This window comes from Mesoplodon mirus (genome assembly GCF_964341445.2).
Source record: "Mesoplodon mirus genome assembly, chromosome: 11".
NCBI lineage: Eukaryota > Metazoa > Chordata > Mammalia > Artiodactyla > Ziphiidae > Mesoplodon > Mesoplodon mirus.
This window is the reverse complement of record NC_138987.1, coordinates 56,958,335-56,977,237: the sequence shown is the minus strand read 5'-3', so window position 1 is coordinate 56,977,237 and position 18,903 is coordinate 56,958,335. Positions and strand designations below refer to the sequence as shown.

Genomic DNA, 18,903 nt, shown 5'->3' with positions numbered 1-18,903 from the left:
GTATTCACACATAGTTTAGCAGCTACTGTACTAGACAGTGCAAATACAGAACATTTGCATCATCAAGTTCTACTGGATCATGCTGCCCTAAATATGACTTGTACTATACTTGCTTCAGTTGTAACATATGAAATATTAGCCCAAGTTTCTATGTAGTTTTCACAATTCTAATTTTTAATGGGTTTAGAATAATAAACCATTTAATATATCATAACTTTTAACTTGCTAATATGCTGCCTTAAAAAAATTTTTTTGGAAACAGCAATACATGTGATTAAAAAAAAAAATTCAGTTTTGTTTAAAATGAAAAGTGAACCTCCCAGTTGCCTCTGATCTCTGCTCCTAAGTTTCCTTCCTTGCAACCGCTATTCCCAGTTTCTTATGTGTCCTCACAGAAATATTCTACATATATTCTTAAAATCATATATTCATAACACATTTTAATGAAAGCCTACATGCGCCAGGCCCTGTATGCCAAGGTTATAGTTGTGAACTTACATTCCTTGAGAACAGATCATAAATAAGCTAATCTATAATTATATATATTCTATAATTAAGCTACTATATTTTATAGCATTTATATGTAATTATAAAAAGTGAGGACGTAAGGCACGTGAGGATGTGGGTGAAGAACGCGCAGGTAGTAGGGATGACACCTCCAAAGACCCTGAGGCAGAAACAAGCTTCATGTGTTAAGGAACAACAAGAAAGTCTGTGTGGCCAGAATGGCGTCAAGTGGTAGGAGATGAGATCAGAGTGGCAGGCAAAGCCAGATCCTGAATGTCATGCTTTGTAGGACCTATTCTAAAGTCACTGGAAGATTCTGAGCAAGAATGGTGTGATCTAATTGACATTTTAAATAAATTGCTTTGGCTGAGATATGGAAAAGTATTAGAGCAAGAATGGAAGCAAGATGACCAATCGGATACTGCAGTAATTCAGATGAGAGTGTAGACTGAGGTGGTGGAGAGGATGACTGGAGATGGTGACAGGTGGTCAGATGGGACACCAATAAAACTTGAAGAACAGGGGTTAGGAGAGGAGGGAGAGATTATTTACAAACGGACACAGCACAAGTGAATTTCCTGGGGTGATGGAGTGTCTTGATTGTGGTGGTGCTTAGACAGCTCCATGCATTTGTCAAAACTCACAGACTTACACCCTAAAGTAAGTATATCATTTACAAGCCGTGTATCACTTACAAGCTTTATGACTTCAGGGATATTATCTGACTCTCTAAGCCTCGGTTCCCTCATAAATTGATAACTGCCCACCTCACAAAGTTGTTGTAAGGAATAAATGAGATAATACTGAAAAAGAACTTTGCATTATTTCTGGCTCAAAATGTTATCCTTTAATAATCATCACTATTAAAGTGTGACAGTTTACACATCACTTCTTCAAACAGAAAGGTTAGTTTTTGTGTGTCTATCGGGTGGGAAATTTATTCCTATACGTACTGTACTGTCCGGTGCTAGTCTGATAGATGGGAGTTGGAACAGACATAGAAGTGACAGCAGAAACTCCAGGATTTTCTCCGTCTCCTTTTCTGCCCCGTGTATCTTCAGAAGATAGGTCTTTCAAAATTTTTCTGTGAAAAATAGAACTCTATTACTGTTGGTGATGAGGACAGCTTTACAAAGAAATTACTAAACCTTTTTAATCTCAGGTTAAAAATACAGTAATCTGGTAGACACCTAAACTCTTGTGTCAAGGAATCCTTTGTTTAGCACATACTGTGTTTTAGCACAAACTAGACTTTATTAGCAGGCTGGTTATATTTTAGTTTATGACGACCTGAAAAGAGACACTGAGCAAAGACCCATACAGAGTGCCTTTCAATATACAAGGCCCTTGTAAAGGTATAAAGTGTCTCCTTCCCCTACAGGAGAGATGGCTCCATTGTGAGGTATTTCATTAATTAACAAAGTACTATTCATTTTCTAAATAGTGTCAGTGACCTTTATTAAAAAGATTAGGGCCTCCCTGGTGGCGCAGTGGTTGAGAGTCCGCCTGCCGATGCAGGGGATACGGGTTCGTGCCCCGGTCTGGGAGGATCCCATATGCCGCGGAGCGGCTGGGCCCGTGAGCCATGGCCGCTGGGCCTGCGCATCCGGAGCCTGTGCTCCGCAACGGGAGAGGCCACAACAGTGAGAGGCCCGCATACCGCAAAAAGAAAAAAAAAAAAAAAAAAAAATTAAATTTTGGACTTCCCTGGCAGTCCAGTGGTTCCAGTGGAAGAATCCGCACTTCCACTACAGAGGGCACAGTTCGATCCTTAGTTGGGGAACTAAGATCCTGCATGCCACGTAGCGTGGCCAAAAAATTAAAATTAAAATAAAAAAAATACTACTATAAAGACTGGTGGTTGTCAAGGGGGAGTGAGGTGGGAGAGGGATGGATTGGGAGTTTGGGGTTAGCACATGCAAACTGGTATATATGGAATGGATAAACAACAAGGTCCTTACTGTATAGCACAGGGAACTATATTCAATATCCTGTGATAGACCATAATGGAAAAGAATATGAAAAAGAAGGTATATATGTATGTATAACTGGGGGGGGGAGGAAAGCCCATTTTCCTAACTTTGATGGAAAGTACAAAAAAAATTCTACTATAAAAATGCAGACTTATCAGTGATAAATAAAATTGCTTATTTTAACAAGAAGTACATTTGATTCCACAGGCATCCCTCAGACTTGGTTAAAAAAAAGGGGGGACTCATGGCAAGAATAAGGGGATGGAAAAAGGGGGATGGAAAAAGATGCCTTGCTGAAAAGAAAGGTCTTCCAAAACACAGCTGGGGATGGAGGGAGCATTATTTGTTTCTTGGGAAAAAAAGAGAAGGAAAAAGAAATGTTTACTCAAGAATTCTGTGTTTATTGTAGAAAAATCAGAAAACCTGAACTACTTCTGTGGAAACAATAATAAAAAAGAATCACAAAGGAAAAAAAAAACCCTCAGCATTAAAAGGGATCTTTCATGTTATCTGTGCTAACCCTCCAGCCCGTGGAGGAATTCTCTAACATTGCTAACAGCCTCTACTTCCAGGAATAATTCATCTACAACTTCCAAAAAGCAAACTGTTCAATTTTTGGATGGTTAGAGCTCATCCTTATTTAGACTCAAAGCTAATTCCACCCAATGAAGCTAGAGAAAGTTAAGCTTTACCCTAATTGGGTTGGCCAAAAAGTTCATTCGGGTTTTTCCATAACATCTCACAGGAAAACCGGAATGAACTTTTTGGCCAACCCAATATATCCATGCCCTACTTTGCAATATTTGACAACTGCTACAGGTCTTCTTTATTTGGAGGCCAAATAATTTTAGATCCTTCAGCTGTTCTCTTACCACACACTGAAGATCCTCCTCCAGCTTGGTCTCTTTACTCTGGACAGTCTTCCCACCAAGAGCTGCAAGTGTAGACTGTACTAACAGAAGTCCCACACAGAGAGCAAGAGAGGTGGCAGTCCTATAGGACTCTGTGTTAGCCATCTGTAGAATTGTCACAGTGGTTCCTAAACCTGCTTATGTACCAGAATCAGCTGGAGAGGTTTACTGAATTCAGATTCCCAACTGGTACCCCTAATGATTGAGTGGACAGAGCTCCAGAATCCATTTAACAAGCTGCCTGCATGGTCTTAAGCAGCCAGCCTCGCATGAGACTGTGGAATGCTGTGGCCATTTCTTTTTCAATTTTAAGTTATGAAACATTTTGAGCATAAAGAGAAGTACAGAAAACAAAACACCTATGTACCATGTACCAAGAATCATTAGATGCTATTTTGCCATGTTTGCTGTAGATATCTCATTTTTAATAGGAATTAACTTACAGATACACCAAAATGTCACAACCAATTCCTTTCCCTGCTCTTCTCCCCCCTCAAAGAGTACCATTATCTAAATTGTTGTTTACCATTCCCATCTATATTACTTTATTTTTACTATATTTTGAGATATTATTTACCACTGTTTTGCGTTCTTCCTCATCCTCCTGCCTCATTCGTGGAGAACCTTAGTCTTTTGGACTTATCTTTATCTATATTCCTTCTAATGAGCTCATCTGTCCCATAGGCTTGAATACCTTGTGTAGACTGATGACCCCTCAAATGATATTTCCTCAACTTCTCTCCTTAACTCGAAACTCCTATATCCAATTGTGTATTGAATACTTCCACTCAATAGGCACCTCAAACTTAATACATCCAAACCTAATGTCAGATATCCTTCCACCACTTGCAGTCTTACCCACGTCAGTAAATATTGACTCTGTTTTTCAAAAATTTTGGAGTCATGCTCTCTTTCTCACAACCTTTTATCCAATTCATAAACAAATCCCATTGTCTCTATCTTGAAAATATATCCAGAATCTTACCCACCCTCATCACCTCCACTGCTGCACCCCAGTCCATGCCACCGCCCTCTTGACTGAACAGTAGTAGCCTCTAACAGGTCCTCCTTCAGTCTACCCTTCCCTTACTACAGTCCATTCTCCACGCCAATCATCAACCAGTCATCTTTTTAAAATGTCAGTCAGATCAAGTCACTCATCTGCAGTGGCTCCCTATCAGAATAAATGACACAGTCTACAAGGCCATAACTTGTCCCCGTGACCTCTCCAACCTCATCTCTGACCACTCTCCCCTTTATATTCACCATTCCCCCCATCTTGCTACTGGATTATCAATTTTACTAATTCTTTTTCCCCAAAGAACCACCTTTCAGTTATATTATCTCTATTAGTTTTCTCTTTTCAAGTTCATTGACTTCTGCTCTATTTTCCCCCCCTGGCTGTGCCATGCATCTTGCAGGATCTTAGTTCCCCGACCAGGGATCAAACCCGGGCCCCTGGCAATGGAAGTGCAGAGTCCTAACCACTGGACCACCAGGGAATTCCCTGATTTCTGCGCTTAATCTCTATTATTTCATTTCTCCTGCTTGCTTTGACCTTATTTTGTTTTTCCCCTAGTTTCTTAAAGTGGAAACTTGATTTGAGACTTTCCTTCTTTTATAAGTTTTTATTTAATAAGGTAAATTTTCCTCTAATTATTTCCCACTGGTTACAGCTCCAGATTTTGATATCTTCATTTTTCATTAAGCTCACAGTGCTTTCTAATTTCCCTTAAGATTTTCTGTTTGGTCCATGGATTATTTCTAAGTGTGTTAATTTCTGTATGTTTGGAGATTTTCCTGTTATCTCCCTTTTACTGGCTTCTAGTCTAATTCAAAAATAAGAGAACTTTGCATAATTTCAATTCTTCTAAATTTGTTAAGGTTTGTTATGATCCAGGATGTGGTGTTTCTTGGTGAATGTTCTTTGTGCACGTGGGTAAAGTGTTCTAAAAATGTCAATTAGATCCGACTGGTTGATTATATTGTTCAGTTGTTCTATAATCTTGCTCAATTTCTGGCTACAAGTTCTGTCGGATACTGAGGTAGGTGTACTCAAATTTTCAGCTATAACTGTGGATTTATTTTGCTTTTCAGTTCTGTAAGTTTTTGATACATGTATTATGAAGCTCTGTTGTTAGATGTGTACATATTTAGGATTGTTATGTCTTCTTGGTGAACTGACTCCCTCTTTATCTCTGACAATTTTCTTTGCTCTGAAGTCTTACTTTGTTTTTTTTTCTTTTTTTTTTTTTTTTTGCGGTACGCGGGCCTCTCACTGTTGTGGCCTCTCCCGTTGCAGAGCACAGGCTCCGGATGTGCAGGCCCAGCGGCCATGGCTCACAGGCCTAGCTGCTCCACGGCATGTGGGATCTTCCCGGACTGGGGCACGAAACCGTGTCCCCTGCATCGGCAGGCGGACTCTCAACCACTGCGCCACCAGGGAAGCCCTTAAGTCTTATTTTGTATGATATTAATATAGCCAATTTTCTTTTGATTATGTTTTTATTTCTCTTGCTTATATATATAGCAATAGTAGTAATGGCTTATAAGGTATGTGTGTTCAGTATTTTGAAGAACTGCCAGATTGTTTCCACAGCCACTGCCCCCCTTATCAACATATGTTATGGGTTTTTTGTTTGTTTTTGTTTTTTAGGCATCCTACTAGGTTTGAAGTCATATCTCATTATTTTGATTTGCATTTACCTAATGACAAATGATGTTGATCAGTTTTTCACATACTTATTGACCATTTGTATATCTTCTTTGTAGAAATGTTTATTCAAATCTTTTCTTCATTGTTTAACTGGGTTATTTGTCTTAACAAAATTTAGTCTTCCAACTGATGAACATGTGATGTCTTTTTGTTTAGACTTTTAAAAAATGTCTCTCAACAGGTTTTGTAGTTTTCAATACACAAGTATTATACTTCTGTTTTATATAATTTGAATTTATAAATTTAATTTCAAGTATTAAAGTATTTTATACATTTTATGTTATTTTAAGTAGAACTGTTTTCTTAATTTTATTTTTGGATTTTTTATTGCTAGTGTTTAGAAAACCAATTGATTTTGTATCCCACAACCCTGCTGAACTTATTTATTAGTTCTATTTTAGTGGATCCTTTGTGATTTTCTATATATGAGATCATTGTCATCTGCAAACTTTTATTTCTTCCTTTCCAATATGCCTTTCATTTCATTTTCTTGCCTGATTTCCTGAGTAAAATGTTAAGTAGAAATAGTGAGAGCAGACATCCACAGCCTTGTCTTGTGCCTGATGTTAGGGGGAAAACATTCAGTCTTCCACCATTAAATATGATGTTAGCTCTGGGCTCTTGTAGATGTACTTTATCAGGTTGAGGAAACTCCCATCTATCTGTTTGTTTGATGAGAATTTTTATCATTAAAGGGTACTGGATTTCATCAAATGCTTTTGTGTGTGTCTGTTCAGATGACTATGTTTTTTGTTTTTATTCTATAAATACGATGTATTACATTAATTGATTTTCAGATGTTAAACCAATTTTGCACTCTGGGATAAATCTTACTCAATTATGGTGTATAATACCATCTATATGTTGCTGTACTTGGTTTACTAATATTTTCTTGAGGAGTTTTGTGTCTATTTATAACCTCTGTCTTTTAGTGAGTTTAAGTCATGCCGTCTTAATATAACTACTGATATTGGTTGATCTACCATTGTATTATTTGCTATCTTTTAAAAAAATTCTGCATTCTTTTGGGTTAAGATTTTCCAGAACTCTTATCTATTGTGTATTTCACTAAATCTCTTTGTACAGTTTCTTTAGTAGTTGTTCTAGGTGTTACAGTATAGATGCCTAGTCTACTTGTAGTCACTATTTTATCCCTTCAAGTGAACCTTAGAAACTTTACCACCATATTAAATCTCTTTATCCTCCCCCATTTATGTTGTAGTTGTCTTAGATATTAAAACTGCCTAACCCCATCAGACAGTGTCATTTTTTTCAACCATCAAACATATTTTAAAGAATTTAATAGGAGAGTAGTCCATTATATTTGCCCAGATCTTGCCGTTGCCTTTATTCATTCCTAACCTTCCAAGTTTCTTTTGGTCTTAAGAACTTTCTTAGCAGTTATTTTAGAGCAAGTCTGCTGTCAATGATTTCTCTTAGTTTTCCTTTATCTGAGAATACTTAGTTCACCTCCATTTCTGAGGGTTATTTTCACTAGATAGAGAATTCTGGATTAACAGTTTTCTTTAGCACTTTAAAAATGCTATTTCATTTCTTCTAGCTTGCACAGTTTTTGATGAGAAACCTATAATCATTCACATCATGCCCGTGTAAGTAGTGTCATTTTTCTCTGGCTGCTCACAATATTTATGTCTTTATTTTCCAGCAGTTTGATTATGATATATGTCTGGGCAGGGATTTCTTTGCATCTTATCTTGTTTAAGATTTGCTAAGCTTTTTCAATTTGTAGGTTTCACCGAATTTGGGAACATTTCAGCTATTATTTCTACAAGTATTTTTTCTGCAACATTTTTCTGTTCTGTAACTCAAATGACACAGTTTTAGATCTTTGGGTATTGTCTCACAAGTCCCTGAGAGCTAGTTAATTTTTCCAATCTCTATTCTTCAGATTGGATAATCTCCATTGAACTATCTTTGAAGTTGACTAACTCTTTATCTTTGTCCTATTAAATCTGTCTAGTGAGGTTTTATTTCTGTTAGTGTATTCAGCTCTTAAATTTCTATTTTGTTCTCTTTATATCTTCTGTATTTTGCTAAGAGTTCCTATCTTTCCATTCATTTCAAGAGAATTCACCCTTACTTGTTAGTTAGAACATTTCAGTAATAGCTCCTTTAAAGTTTTTGTCATATAATTCCAACATCTGGGTCATCTAGGGGATGGCATTTGCTTATAGTCTTTTCCCTTACAAGTTAAGATTCTTCCAGGTTCTTTGTATGCCATGTAATGTTGGATATTTTCAGTATTATATTAGACTCCTGTTTAAATCCTATGGAGGATTCTTGATATTCTTGTTTTCGCAGGCTATCACCCTGGTTGTGTCCAAGCTGCAAGTTCTGACCAGCCTTCTGTGGGTCGTGGTTCCAACATCAGTTTAGTTTTCAAAGACTATGCAGTGCTATTCAGATTTGGTCCACGTGTGTACCATGTTTGGAACTTGAGCTATGATCTGTCCTATGTATAGTTCAGTTCTCAAAGTCTGTATATGCTAGGAAAGTCCATTTTTATTCCTTATTTGCTAAAAATTTGAGTGGGTGCTGAATTTTATCAAATACTTTTTCTGCATTTATTGAGTTCATTATATATTGTTTCTGCTGATTCTCACTTATAATGGTTTATTTCTTTGTATGTTTGATGATTTCTGACTGTAAATTCATATTTGGTTGATCTTATCTTTGGTAATTTGGAAAGCTTAACTTGGGGAAACTTTGTTTCAGGTGCTCTAGCCTGCTGTAGGGATCTCAGCTTAATACAAAAATCTCAGGTTCATAGTCCCTTCCTGCAGTAGACCTAAAGTAATGGGTGTACCTTGGTCTTCATGCTTGCTTCTGCTTCCCATTCTAGTTTCAGCTCATGTATTTGTATGTATACGGTTTTATGTTTATTAGGGTAGGCTGATAAGACATTTCTGTTATTTCCTATAAATGCACAATTCATTAACAAGTATTTTATCTAGGAGCTAAATAACTGTTTTGTGCCGAAAGAGCCCCACTATTTGGAAATTAAACTTATCTGTATTCTTTTGCCAGTTACCTCTAACAGTCTAAGGTAAGTCTAAAGGTAATCGATGTAAGACTCCAGTAGACCATTCCTGTCTTATATATTTCTGCCTGATATATTTCTTTCCATTTGTTTTTAAACTACCCAAATTAATCATTATTAGTATTATTCTAAAAAGTCAATGGTAACTTAAATGAATGTCTTGGTTCACCATTCTTTCTTATATTCACGTTCCTTTTGTTTGGTTTCATTTTCTTCTTCCTGACATGTACCCTTTAGTAATTTCTTAAATCAGTTTGAAATGATTTTAACTTCACCATTATTTATGAGTGATCGTTCAGGTGGGTATATAATTCCAGGACAACTGTTACTTTCTCTTGGCGTTTAAAGATTTTAGTCCATTGTCTTCTGATATTACCATTCAAAAATCTGTTGTCGGCCTAATGGTCACTCCTTTCTAGGTAATTTGTCTTTTCTCTGTGGAAGCTTTTAAGATCTTATTTTTATCTTTGGTGTCCTCCAATTTTGCTTCATAAGATATATCTAGATGTAGATTTAGATTAACTTACGTGGTTGGAACCTTGCTTTCTAAGGCTGAGAAATTCCTTTCATAATGGATTACTTTTTTTTTGGCCACACCGCGTGGTATGTGGGATCTTAGTTCCCTGACCAGGGATGGAACCCACGCTCCCTGCAGTGGAAGCACAGAGTTTTAACCACTGGACAGCCAGGTAAGTCCCTGGATTATTTTTTTATAGTTTCAAATTGAACTAATTTTAGTAGGCTTATTTTTCACCCCCCAAAAATTCACAGACAAAATTTTTTGTGTTCATTAACTGTTCATTCAGTAGAGTCCCAATTCCTTAACATGGTAATGAGGTTCTAAGTAATGTGGCTCCTGTTTACCTTTCCTTGCTAAACCACCCCTTCCTCCTTGTACCTTAAAAGTGCCAATTCCCAGAACAGGCCAACCTCTTTCATATCATACAATCTACCTTTCATTACACTGTTCCCTCAGCCTAAGAAGCTCTCTTCCTGCCTTACAAAACCCCTCTCTGCTCCTAGGTCTCAGAATTTATCAGGTTGATGATGAACTAAATTTCATCTTTTATGAAGTCTTTCTTACTTCTTCCGTCAGGCAGGAATGAATACACCCTATAAAAAGTTCTCTCATAACATCGAAAACCTTAACTGCATTTGTCTATGTGTTTCAAAAGAGCATTTCATCCTTTTCTGTCTCCCTTTCCTCCTACCATCTAGTCATCAGGTTTGGTCAGTTCTACCACAGAAGTGTCTCAGATCCAGCCATGCCAAAGATACCACACTACCTATATGAAATCACCCAGATTATTTCAAAAGCTTTCTGTCAGTTAGTTGTACTACTTCAGCTTTCTGTTCATTCAACAAGTAATTATTAAGCATCTACTCTCATCTGGTCATTCTGCTAGGCCCTGAGATGACAAAAAATAATAATGCACTGGCCATGCCCGTAAATAAACTGGAATTCCAGTAGCATGAGATAAGTACTATAATAGGGGTTAGTAAAAGGATGCCACAGAATAAAGACCTAACCTGGTCTTGGGAGGCTGAAGAAAAAGTAGACAGAGAAGGTTTCCAGGAGGAAATGAGGCCTAAAGTATATGCAGAATGTAGAAGAATGTGTTTCAGCAAAGGGACACACACACAAGGGAAAGACAAAGGCTCAGAGCTAGGAAGCTAAGAAAGGAAACACAAAGTAGTTTAATTCTTAAAATCTACAGTCCTTCATATTACTATTAAAGTTAGATATGGATAGTTAGACAGATATAGATATGGATATCTAATACTTTGCCAGAATATGAGTCTAAATTCCTCTTCAGCACAGCAACTTGGGCCCTTCAAAATCTTGCCCTGTCTCTCTTAACACTTCCCTTCCTATACAAACACATGCTCCTTCTTGATATAATTTGCTTTGCCAGCACCATTCCAACTCATATGGTAATATAACACATGCAGGGTTTGACACGAGTACTCACCTGTAAGATGGGCGCCGTGCTAGGATCCCGTGGGTTTTCTGTGAGGAGCCTATGCTGTCAGATGAGTCCTGAGACTCTTCACTTTCTGATAAAGATGATACCTGAAAAACAGAACTGGTTTTACTATGATGAACAAAGCAGGTAGAAAAAGAATTAAATTTAATTTTTACTTTCAGAAAAAAATGATCTGTCTTCTGCCACCCAAATTCCTTTGTCATTAAATCTAAGTTCTAAAAGAAAGAAATAAAAGGAAAAGAGAAAGTTTATTTCAGGAGCCCAAACTAAAGGAACATACAACACAGCAGGCTCAGAACTAAGAAGAAAATCTATCCCCCAAATAAAGCAATACTACTTCACTAGAGTTGTAAAGATCAGTCTCTATACCGATGCACATTATTCAGAGTTTTTTTTTTTTTTTATAATTCTATCTGATTTGGATTTCGGACATGCTAACTTTGAAATGTTATCAGACATCCAACCAATATCTAATGATTAGATAATGAAATTGAGGAGACTGCTGAATAGCCTGTGAGCCAGGGAAGGGGGTCTGGGTGAGACATATATTGGAAGTCACAGCTCTTTAGATAGTCCTTAAAGCCACAAGACTCAGTGAGCTCAATAAGGGGATAAATATAGGACAAAACCCAGGGACACTCTAGCAGTAAGAGGTTGGAAAGAACGGGAGGAACCAGCAAATGAGACCAAGAACAAGCCACCATGAGGAATAACTAAATGAGCAAGGTGTCCTTGGAAAACTAGCGAAGACAGCGTATTGAGGAGAAAAGAATAATCAACCATGTCAAATTCTGCTAGCAGGTGAAGTAAAACAAGGACTGAGAACAAGAATTAAATTTGGCAAAGTGGAGGTCACTGGCAAGGGCAGGTACAAACACATGCAACTTAAATATCTGTAATAATTAGCTGTATCTCACTTCACAGTTGAATGAGTTAATACATGTAAAGCACTTAGTGCACGGCACAGCGCAAGCACACAGTAAATGTTAACTCTTATTAATAATAAACCTATTGAAACTAGTTAATACAATAACCATATGCAAGTTTTAAGTTATAATATCTTACAATTGAGGAAACAAGTTATTTTCAATTTTTAAAATGTATTAAATTTCTCAGCATTTTTCTGAAGTTGCATTGTGACACCTGACTTCATCTTCATTAAAAAAAATAAACAAAACAGGCTTCTAGAACGGACATAAATTCTCTACATTACTTACTCTCTACAGAAGGCCTTCCCCTCAACTATTTAGACTTAGATCTTAAATTTCCAGAGAAGCTTGTTTTACATTCTGTATTCTCCTTCAAAAACAAGTTCTAGTGTACTTCTACTTTTTTGTATCTTAAATCTTTGTCTTTAGATAGGAAAGAAAGAACGGATCACAATCTGTAATAATTAAGAAATAATCACAGTAACAAATAATAAAGTAATAATTAAGGAAGATCTGTCACTTCTGTATTTCCTCATGCACCACAGATATGCCATTTCTAATCTAAATATTAGCTATTTTCCCTGTCTGTCCCTAAATTTACTCCAAAGCCTCCCACTGAACTCAAGTAAGAAAATAATTTCTAAAACTAAGAGATTCCTTATAACTGAGATCAAGTATTTCTCTTTAATGACAGCACTATTAAGAGTAAAATCTTCATATAAAAACTCAAAAATGCATGTAGCAGTCACCTTTCATATAGGAAAAAAAACCAAAAACAAAGACAAAAACAGAAGAGCTGACAACACTGCCAGACACTGTATACATTCAAGAAGAAAAAATGAGTTATACAGCTTTTCTTCCAGAATAGCTGCTTCTACTAAAAATGAGAGACGACCAAAGGCATTCTGAGACTCACAGGAGCCAGAAGATAAAATGGGGAGAAAGGGTAAAAAGAAAAGGAACCCAAGATGGCCTTTTCCTTCCTACTGTTGGCAGGTGTAAATATGAAGGTAGATAGATATAAATAAGAACTTTACTATGAGAGAACTTCTTTTATTTGATGACCATAAAGCATAAGGTAGGTACTTTCTTAGTTTGCTAAAACGCTCACATCATCACTCTTTCTTCAGAATTCTCTTTTTCATGAAGGACACCACTAGGATAAAAAGGTGCTTTCCCTTCAGAAAATCTTTCATTTCCTTAAATTCTAAGCAATAACTTCTTCCCAAAATTGCCTTACATTTTTACCGGGTAGTATATACATGAAACTAGAAGTTCTAAAACTTTTCTATTTGCCTCGTTTGTTCTAAAATCTAATTTCTAAGACAACTTTATTATCTTGTTTTACAGTATTATAACTATAGCAACTTCAGTGTGTCCAGAGACTCAGGGTTCAAAAGTCCCCTCTCTCAACCACTAAGTCTTTGAATTTCTGTACCGTTTGCACGTGTGGTGGGTGAATTACAGAAGACTGAGCTGTCTGGATGACCCCCTGAACCTGTACTTGCTCTCCAGGAAGAGGTACAATTGTCACTGGCGCAGATCCTCTTAATGACATCTAAGAACAAATAAAAATTCAATTAACATAATATAATTATACCTGTGCACGTAAGAAAGCTGAGTTCTTAATACTGGAAAATACATTTCAGAGCTTATTATATTTAACCACATCTATTAATCACATATTAGGTATCTCCTGTGGGCAGGAGACTGCATTAGGGGGTTGAGAGTACAAACTAAACAAACAGTAAGAGCTATAATATAAGCAGAAAAGTAGACAGCACTGTACTGTGGGAGTAAAGAAAGGGTGCTACTTCAGCTAGGTCTTGAAAGATATACCATTCCCTGAAGGTGTGCTTGGGGGATAGGGTTGGAAGGTATTTGGGGCAGAGGAACTGATTGTGTAAAAACATGGTGGCTCTTCAGAACATGTCATTCTGAAGCTATTTGGTTAAAAACCAATTAAGAAATCAAGAATCAAAAAGTGAGAGAAATACAAACTTTGGGCAGTATCTTCAAAGAAAATAAATTATAATTTCATGATTCAATTATTTACTTGAAATATTTTGTTTCTGTGAAAGTAGATGGGGTCTCATGGAAGAAATACCACAATAAAATGCTAAACCAAGAAAAGCCCACCTGTCATCCTTCAAGACTCAGCTCAGGTTCTACCTATTCCAAGAAGCTTTCCCAGATATTTTCAGATCTCTCACCTTCCTCTAGACTATCCTGGTTCATATCATCCATCTTGGGCTTAAATCACAAAATAAAATCCAAGGCTGCTTCTCAAGTCCTGAAAATCACCTTTTTGACTCTTCTGTGTTTGCATCAGGCCCCCAAAACAATGCCTTATTCTGTTTCATTGAAGATTCTTTACCCTTTCCCAAGACTGGATTAAATTCCAGTCTCATTATCTCCCAAATGCCCAGGTCAGGAAATATGTATATAAAACTTTATCCAAATATCAGAAAGGAAATGTAAAAACCAGTACCTTTTAAAATCACACCTCCCCAAAATAAAATACTTAGGAATAAACCTGACCAAGGAGGTGAAAGACTTATACTCTGAGAACTATAAAACATTAATAAAGGAAACTGAAGATGATTCAAAGAAATGGAAAGATATCCCATGCTCTTGGATTGGAAGAATTAATTTGTTAAAATGGCCATACGACCGAAAGCAATCTAATTTAATGCGACCCTATCAAATTACCCATGACATTTTTCACAGAACTAGAACAAATAATCCTAAATTCATATGGAACCATAAAAGACCCAGAATTGCCAAAGCAATCCTGAAGAAAAAGAACAAAGAAGGAGGCATAACCCTCCCAGGCTTCAGACAATACTACAAAGCTACAGTAATCAGGAGTGTGGTATTGGCACAAAGTCAGCCATATGGATCAATGGAACAGAATAGAGAGCCCGGAAATAAACCCACACACCCTATGGTCAATTAATCTTTGACAAAAGGGACTTCCCTGGTGGTCCAGTGGTTAAGACTCCAGGCTCCCAATGCAGGAGGCCCGGGTTCGATCCCTGGTCAGGGAACTAGATACCACATACAGCAAGTAAAGATCCTGCATGTGGCAACAAAGATCCCCCGCAACTAAGACCTGGTGCAGGACTTCCCTGGTGGTGCAGTGGTTAAGAATCGTTCTGCCAATGCCGGGGACATGGGTTTGAGCCCTGGTCTGGGAAGATCCCACATGCCGTGGAGCAACTAAGCCCATGCGCCTACAGCCTGTGCTCTGCAACAAGAGAAGCCACCACAATGAGAAGCCCATGTCCTCAACGAAGAGTAGCCCCTGCTCGCTGCAACTAGAGGAAGCCTGCATGCAGCAACGAAGACCCAACGCAGCCATAAATAAATAAATAAATTTATTAAAAAAAAAAAAAAGACCTGGCACAGCCAAATAAATAAATAAGTATTAAAAAGAAAAATCTTTGACAAAGGAGGCAAGAATATACAATGGAAAGACAGTCCCTCCAGCAAGTAGTGCTGGGAAGGCTGGACAGCCACATATAAATCAATGAAGTTAGCACACACCCTCTCACCAGACACAAAAACAAACTCAAAATGGCTTAAAGACTTAAACATAACACATGACACGGTAAAACTCCATGAGAACATAGGCAAAACATTCTCTGATATAAACTGTACTAATGTTTTCTTAGGTCAGTCTCCCAAGGCAATAAAAATAAAAACAAAAATAAACAAATGGGACCTAATGAAACTTACAGGCTTTTGCACAACAAAGGAAACCATAAACAAAACGAAAAGACAACCTACGGAATGGGAGAAAATATTTGCAAATGATGTGACTGACAAAGGTTTACTTTCCAAAATATACAAACAGCTCATACAACTGAACAACAAAAAAACAAACAACCTAATCGAAAATGGGCAGAAGACCTAAATACACATTTCTCCAAAGAAGAAACACAGATGGCCAATAGGCACATGAAAAGATGCTCAACATCAGTAAGTATTAGAGACATGCAAATCAAAATTACAATGAAGGGGAATTCCCTGGCTGCCCAGTGGTTAGGACTCTGTGCTTCCACTGCAGGGGACATGGGTTTGATCCCTGGTTGGGGAACTAAGATCCCACATGCCACATGGTGAGGCCAAAAAAAACCTACAATGAGGTAGCAGCTCACACTGGTCAGAATGGCCATCATTAAAAAGTCTACAAATAACAAATGCTGGAGAGGGTGTGGAGCAAAGGGAACCCTCCTGCACTGTTGGTGGGAATGTAAGTTGGTGCAGCCACTGTGGAAAATATGGAGGTTCCTCAAAACTAAAAAATAGAATTAGCATATGGTTCTGCAATCCCACTCCTGGGCATATATCCAGACAAAACTTTAATTTAAGAAGATACATGCACCCCTATGTTCATAGCAGCACTATTCACAATAGCCAAGACATGGAAAGAACCTAAATGTCCATTGACAGATGAATGGGTAAAGAGATGTGGTACATATAGACAATGGAATACTACTCAGCCATAAAAAAGAACAAAATAATGCCATTTGCAGCAACATGGATGCAAATGGATTATCATTCTAAGTGAAGTAAATCAGAAAGAGAAAGACAAATACCATATGATGTCGCTTATATGTGGAAATATGACACAAATGAATCTATGAAACAAAAACAGAATCGCAAACAGAACAGACTGGTGGCTGCCAAGGGGAGGGGTTGGGGGAGGGATGGAATGGGAGGTTGTGGTTAGCAGATATAAGCTTTTCTATATAGAATGGATAAACAACAAGGTATACAGTACAGCACAGAGAGCTATATTCAATATCCTATGCCAAACCATAATGGAAAAGAATATATAAAAAAAAGAATGTATATATATGTATAACTGAATCACTTGGCTGTACAGCAGTAATTAACACAACACTGTAAATCAACTATACTTCAATTTAAAAAAACAAAACAAAACAAATAACAAACCGACCTTTATCCAGGTACTGAAAACTGCAGACTTTCAGCACAAACAACTCCATTCAACCTCCCTCACACACACTAAGAGACACGACCAAACTCTACCACAGCTTCTATCAGTTCAAGGCTGAGTCCCTAGGATGACCCAGCCTCCTTAAAATGCCTCCTAGAGAAAGCTCAATGCTGCCAAAACTATTAACTGTTTGTTCTAGCCAAAACCTGACTATAGGCCTTTGACCTCACTTTTCTTAGAGCACTTACTTTAGAAAACTTGCAGTTGTCAATCTCTGACCCTTGAGATAAACAAATCTTGTACAACCCAGAAATGTCTTTCTCAAGGACCTGGGAGTCATCCCTTTGCAATGTAATCATCAAGAAGGATAGGGCCTTTGTCTACCAGTCTCTGTTGGAGGATGCAAGCCTAAATTTGATAAGCACCAATTAGCAAGTGGACACAAATGGCTGAATCACAGTGACCAACCTCTCCACCTAACATCTTCAGTACTTTTCCTTTAGCACACTCCAGCATTTTAAAAGGGACCCACCTTTTGTTTCAGCAGAGTTGAGCTCAATTTATGCTGGAGTCTCTCTTCCCTACTGCACTAGTCTGAATGAAATCTATCTTGCTGCCTTTAACAGGTGTCTGGCTCTGTTCCTCACTGACAGTCTCCCAATATGGGGATACAGAAATTAATGAGTAAAAATAAACAGAATTCATGAATCTGAAGAGTCCAGATCTAGAGTCATCATTACACTCAGAGGTCCCCTTACTTTTCAGACCCTAACTAAAGCCAGTCATTCAAATAATGAGGAGAACTTGTGAGGGGGTTAATTTACATTTCTAAAAGGATAAAAGCAATCATTCCTCCAGAGTTTCTGGCAATCCTTGTGATTTTGTGCAGACTGAGGATCTGGCAGGCAGAAAAGGAAAAACAGCACCAGATTTTGTTTTAGCTAGTAGTCATCACTTCCCCTTATTATCACTGTTCTAACCTCACAAAATGCTCATCACTCAGGGTCCCAAAGCCTGGTGTCTTCCCACTGCCACTCTCAAATGTGATCATCTAAATCCTGAGATCTTTCTCAAAGAAGGAAAAGAGGGACCTGCTGTTCCCCACCCCCCAATTTTAATCTGTAGTTGAAACACAGATGATTGCCTCCACCTGTTACTTTTCAGTGCTGTCTGAGCCTTCTGCAATGATAGAAATGTTCTAAATATGCACTATCCAATATAGTAGTCAGTATCAAGCATTTGAAATGTGGCTAGTATGACTGAAAGACTGATTTTTAATTTTGTTTAAGTAATTCAAATTAAAACTGAAATATCCACTTGTGGCTGCCATACTGAACAGTGCAGTTCGAGATCTTAGAGCTATAGAACATGCTAGTACACTATGGCACCAACCTCAGAACCCCTCTTAGGAGATGTTAGAAGAAGTAGAAAAGGATTTTTTTTGGAGCTGCTCTGATTAAATTGGGAGCTGTAGGACTAAGGCCCCCTGATTGCCTCTCACTCCACAGGGTAGCTGAGCTCACTCTTATTCAAGTGACTGGGCAAAAATTATCATTCTCCTTAGCTCCCTAATTAGGGGATCCCTGGACCATAAACACTTGGGTGAGGGAGGGTGGGGAGTTAGTAGAGTGGCATGTTAAACTGTTAAACTCTATTTAACAGAGTTTGAATCCAAAGTCTTCTAACTCCAGAAAGGCATACAGATTTTGGAGTCAGACAGGCTTGGGCTGATTTTTAGCTTAAGGCAATCATTTGCTGCTCTGTGACGCTAAACAAATTACTTAACTTCCCAGGACCTCAGTTTCCTCCTTTGTAAATAGAACTAATAATATCTTTTTCAGAGTTACAG

The 18,903-nt window shown here is 37.7% G+C and overlaps 1 protein-coding gene across 7 annotated transcripts in view; it reads right to left on the bottom strand.

Annotated features, from left to right (window-relative positions):
- Nucleotides 1-18,903, bottom strand: part of ATF1 (activating transcription factor 1) — a 52,515-nt gene that overhangs the window by 7,772 nt on the left and 25,840 nt on the right. For 4 of the 7 annotated variants that reach the window (XR_014295270.1, XM_082635202.1, XM_082635205.1 and 1 more), the window contains exons 3-5: nucleotides 13,524-13,643; nucleotides 11,142-11,242; nucleotides 1,461-1,591 (exon numbers count right to left, since the gene is read on the bottom strand). Coding sequence is in view for 6 of the 7 variants with exons in the window: in XM_082635202.1 (XP_082491328.1) it covers nucleotides 1,461-1,591; nucleotides 11,142-11,242; nucleotides 13,524-13,643 (352 nt within the window). In the remaining variant the exon portion in view is untranslated. The remainder of the gene's footprint in view (nucleotides 1-1,460; nucleotides 1,592-11,141; nucleotides 11,243-13,523; nucleotides 13,644-18,903) is intronic. The other 3 variants (XM_082635204.1, XM_082635206.1, XM_082635207.1) reach the window with 1 other exon arrangement.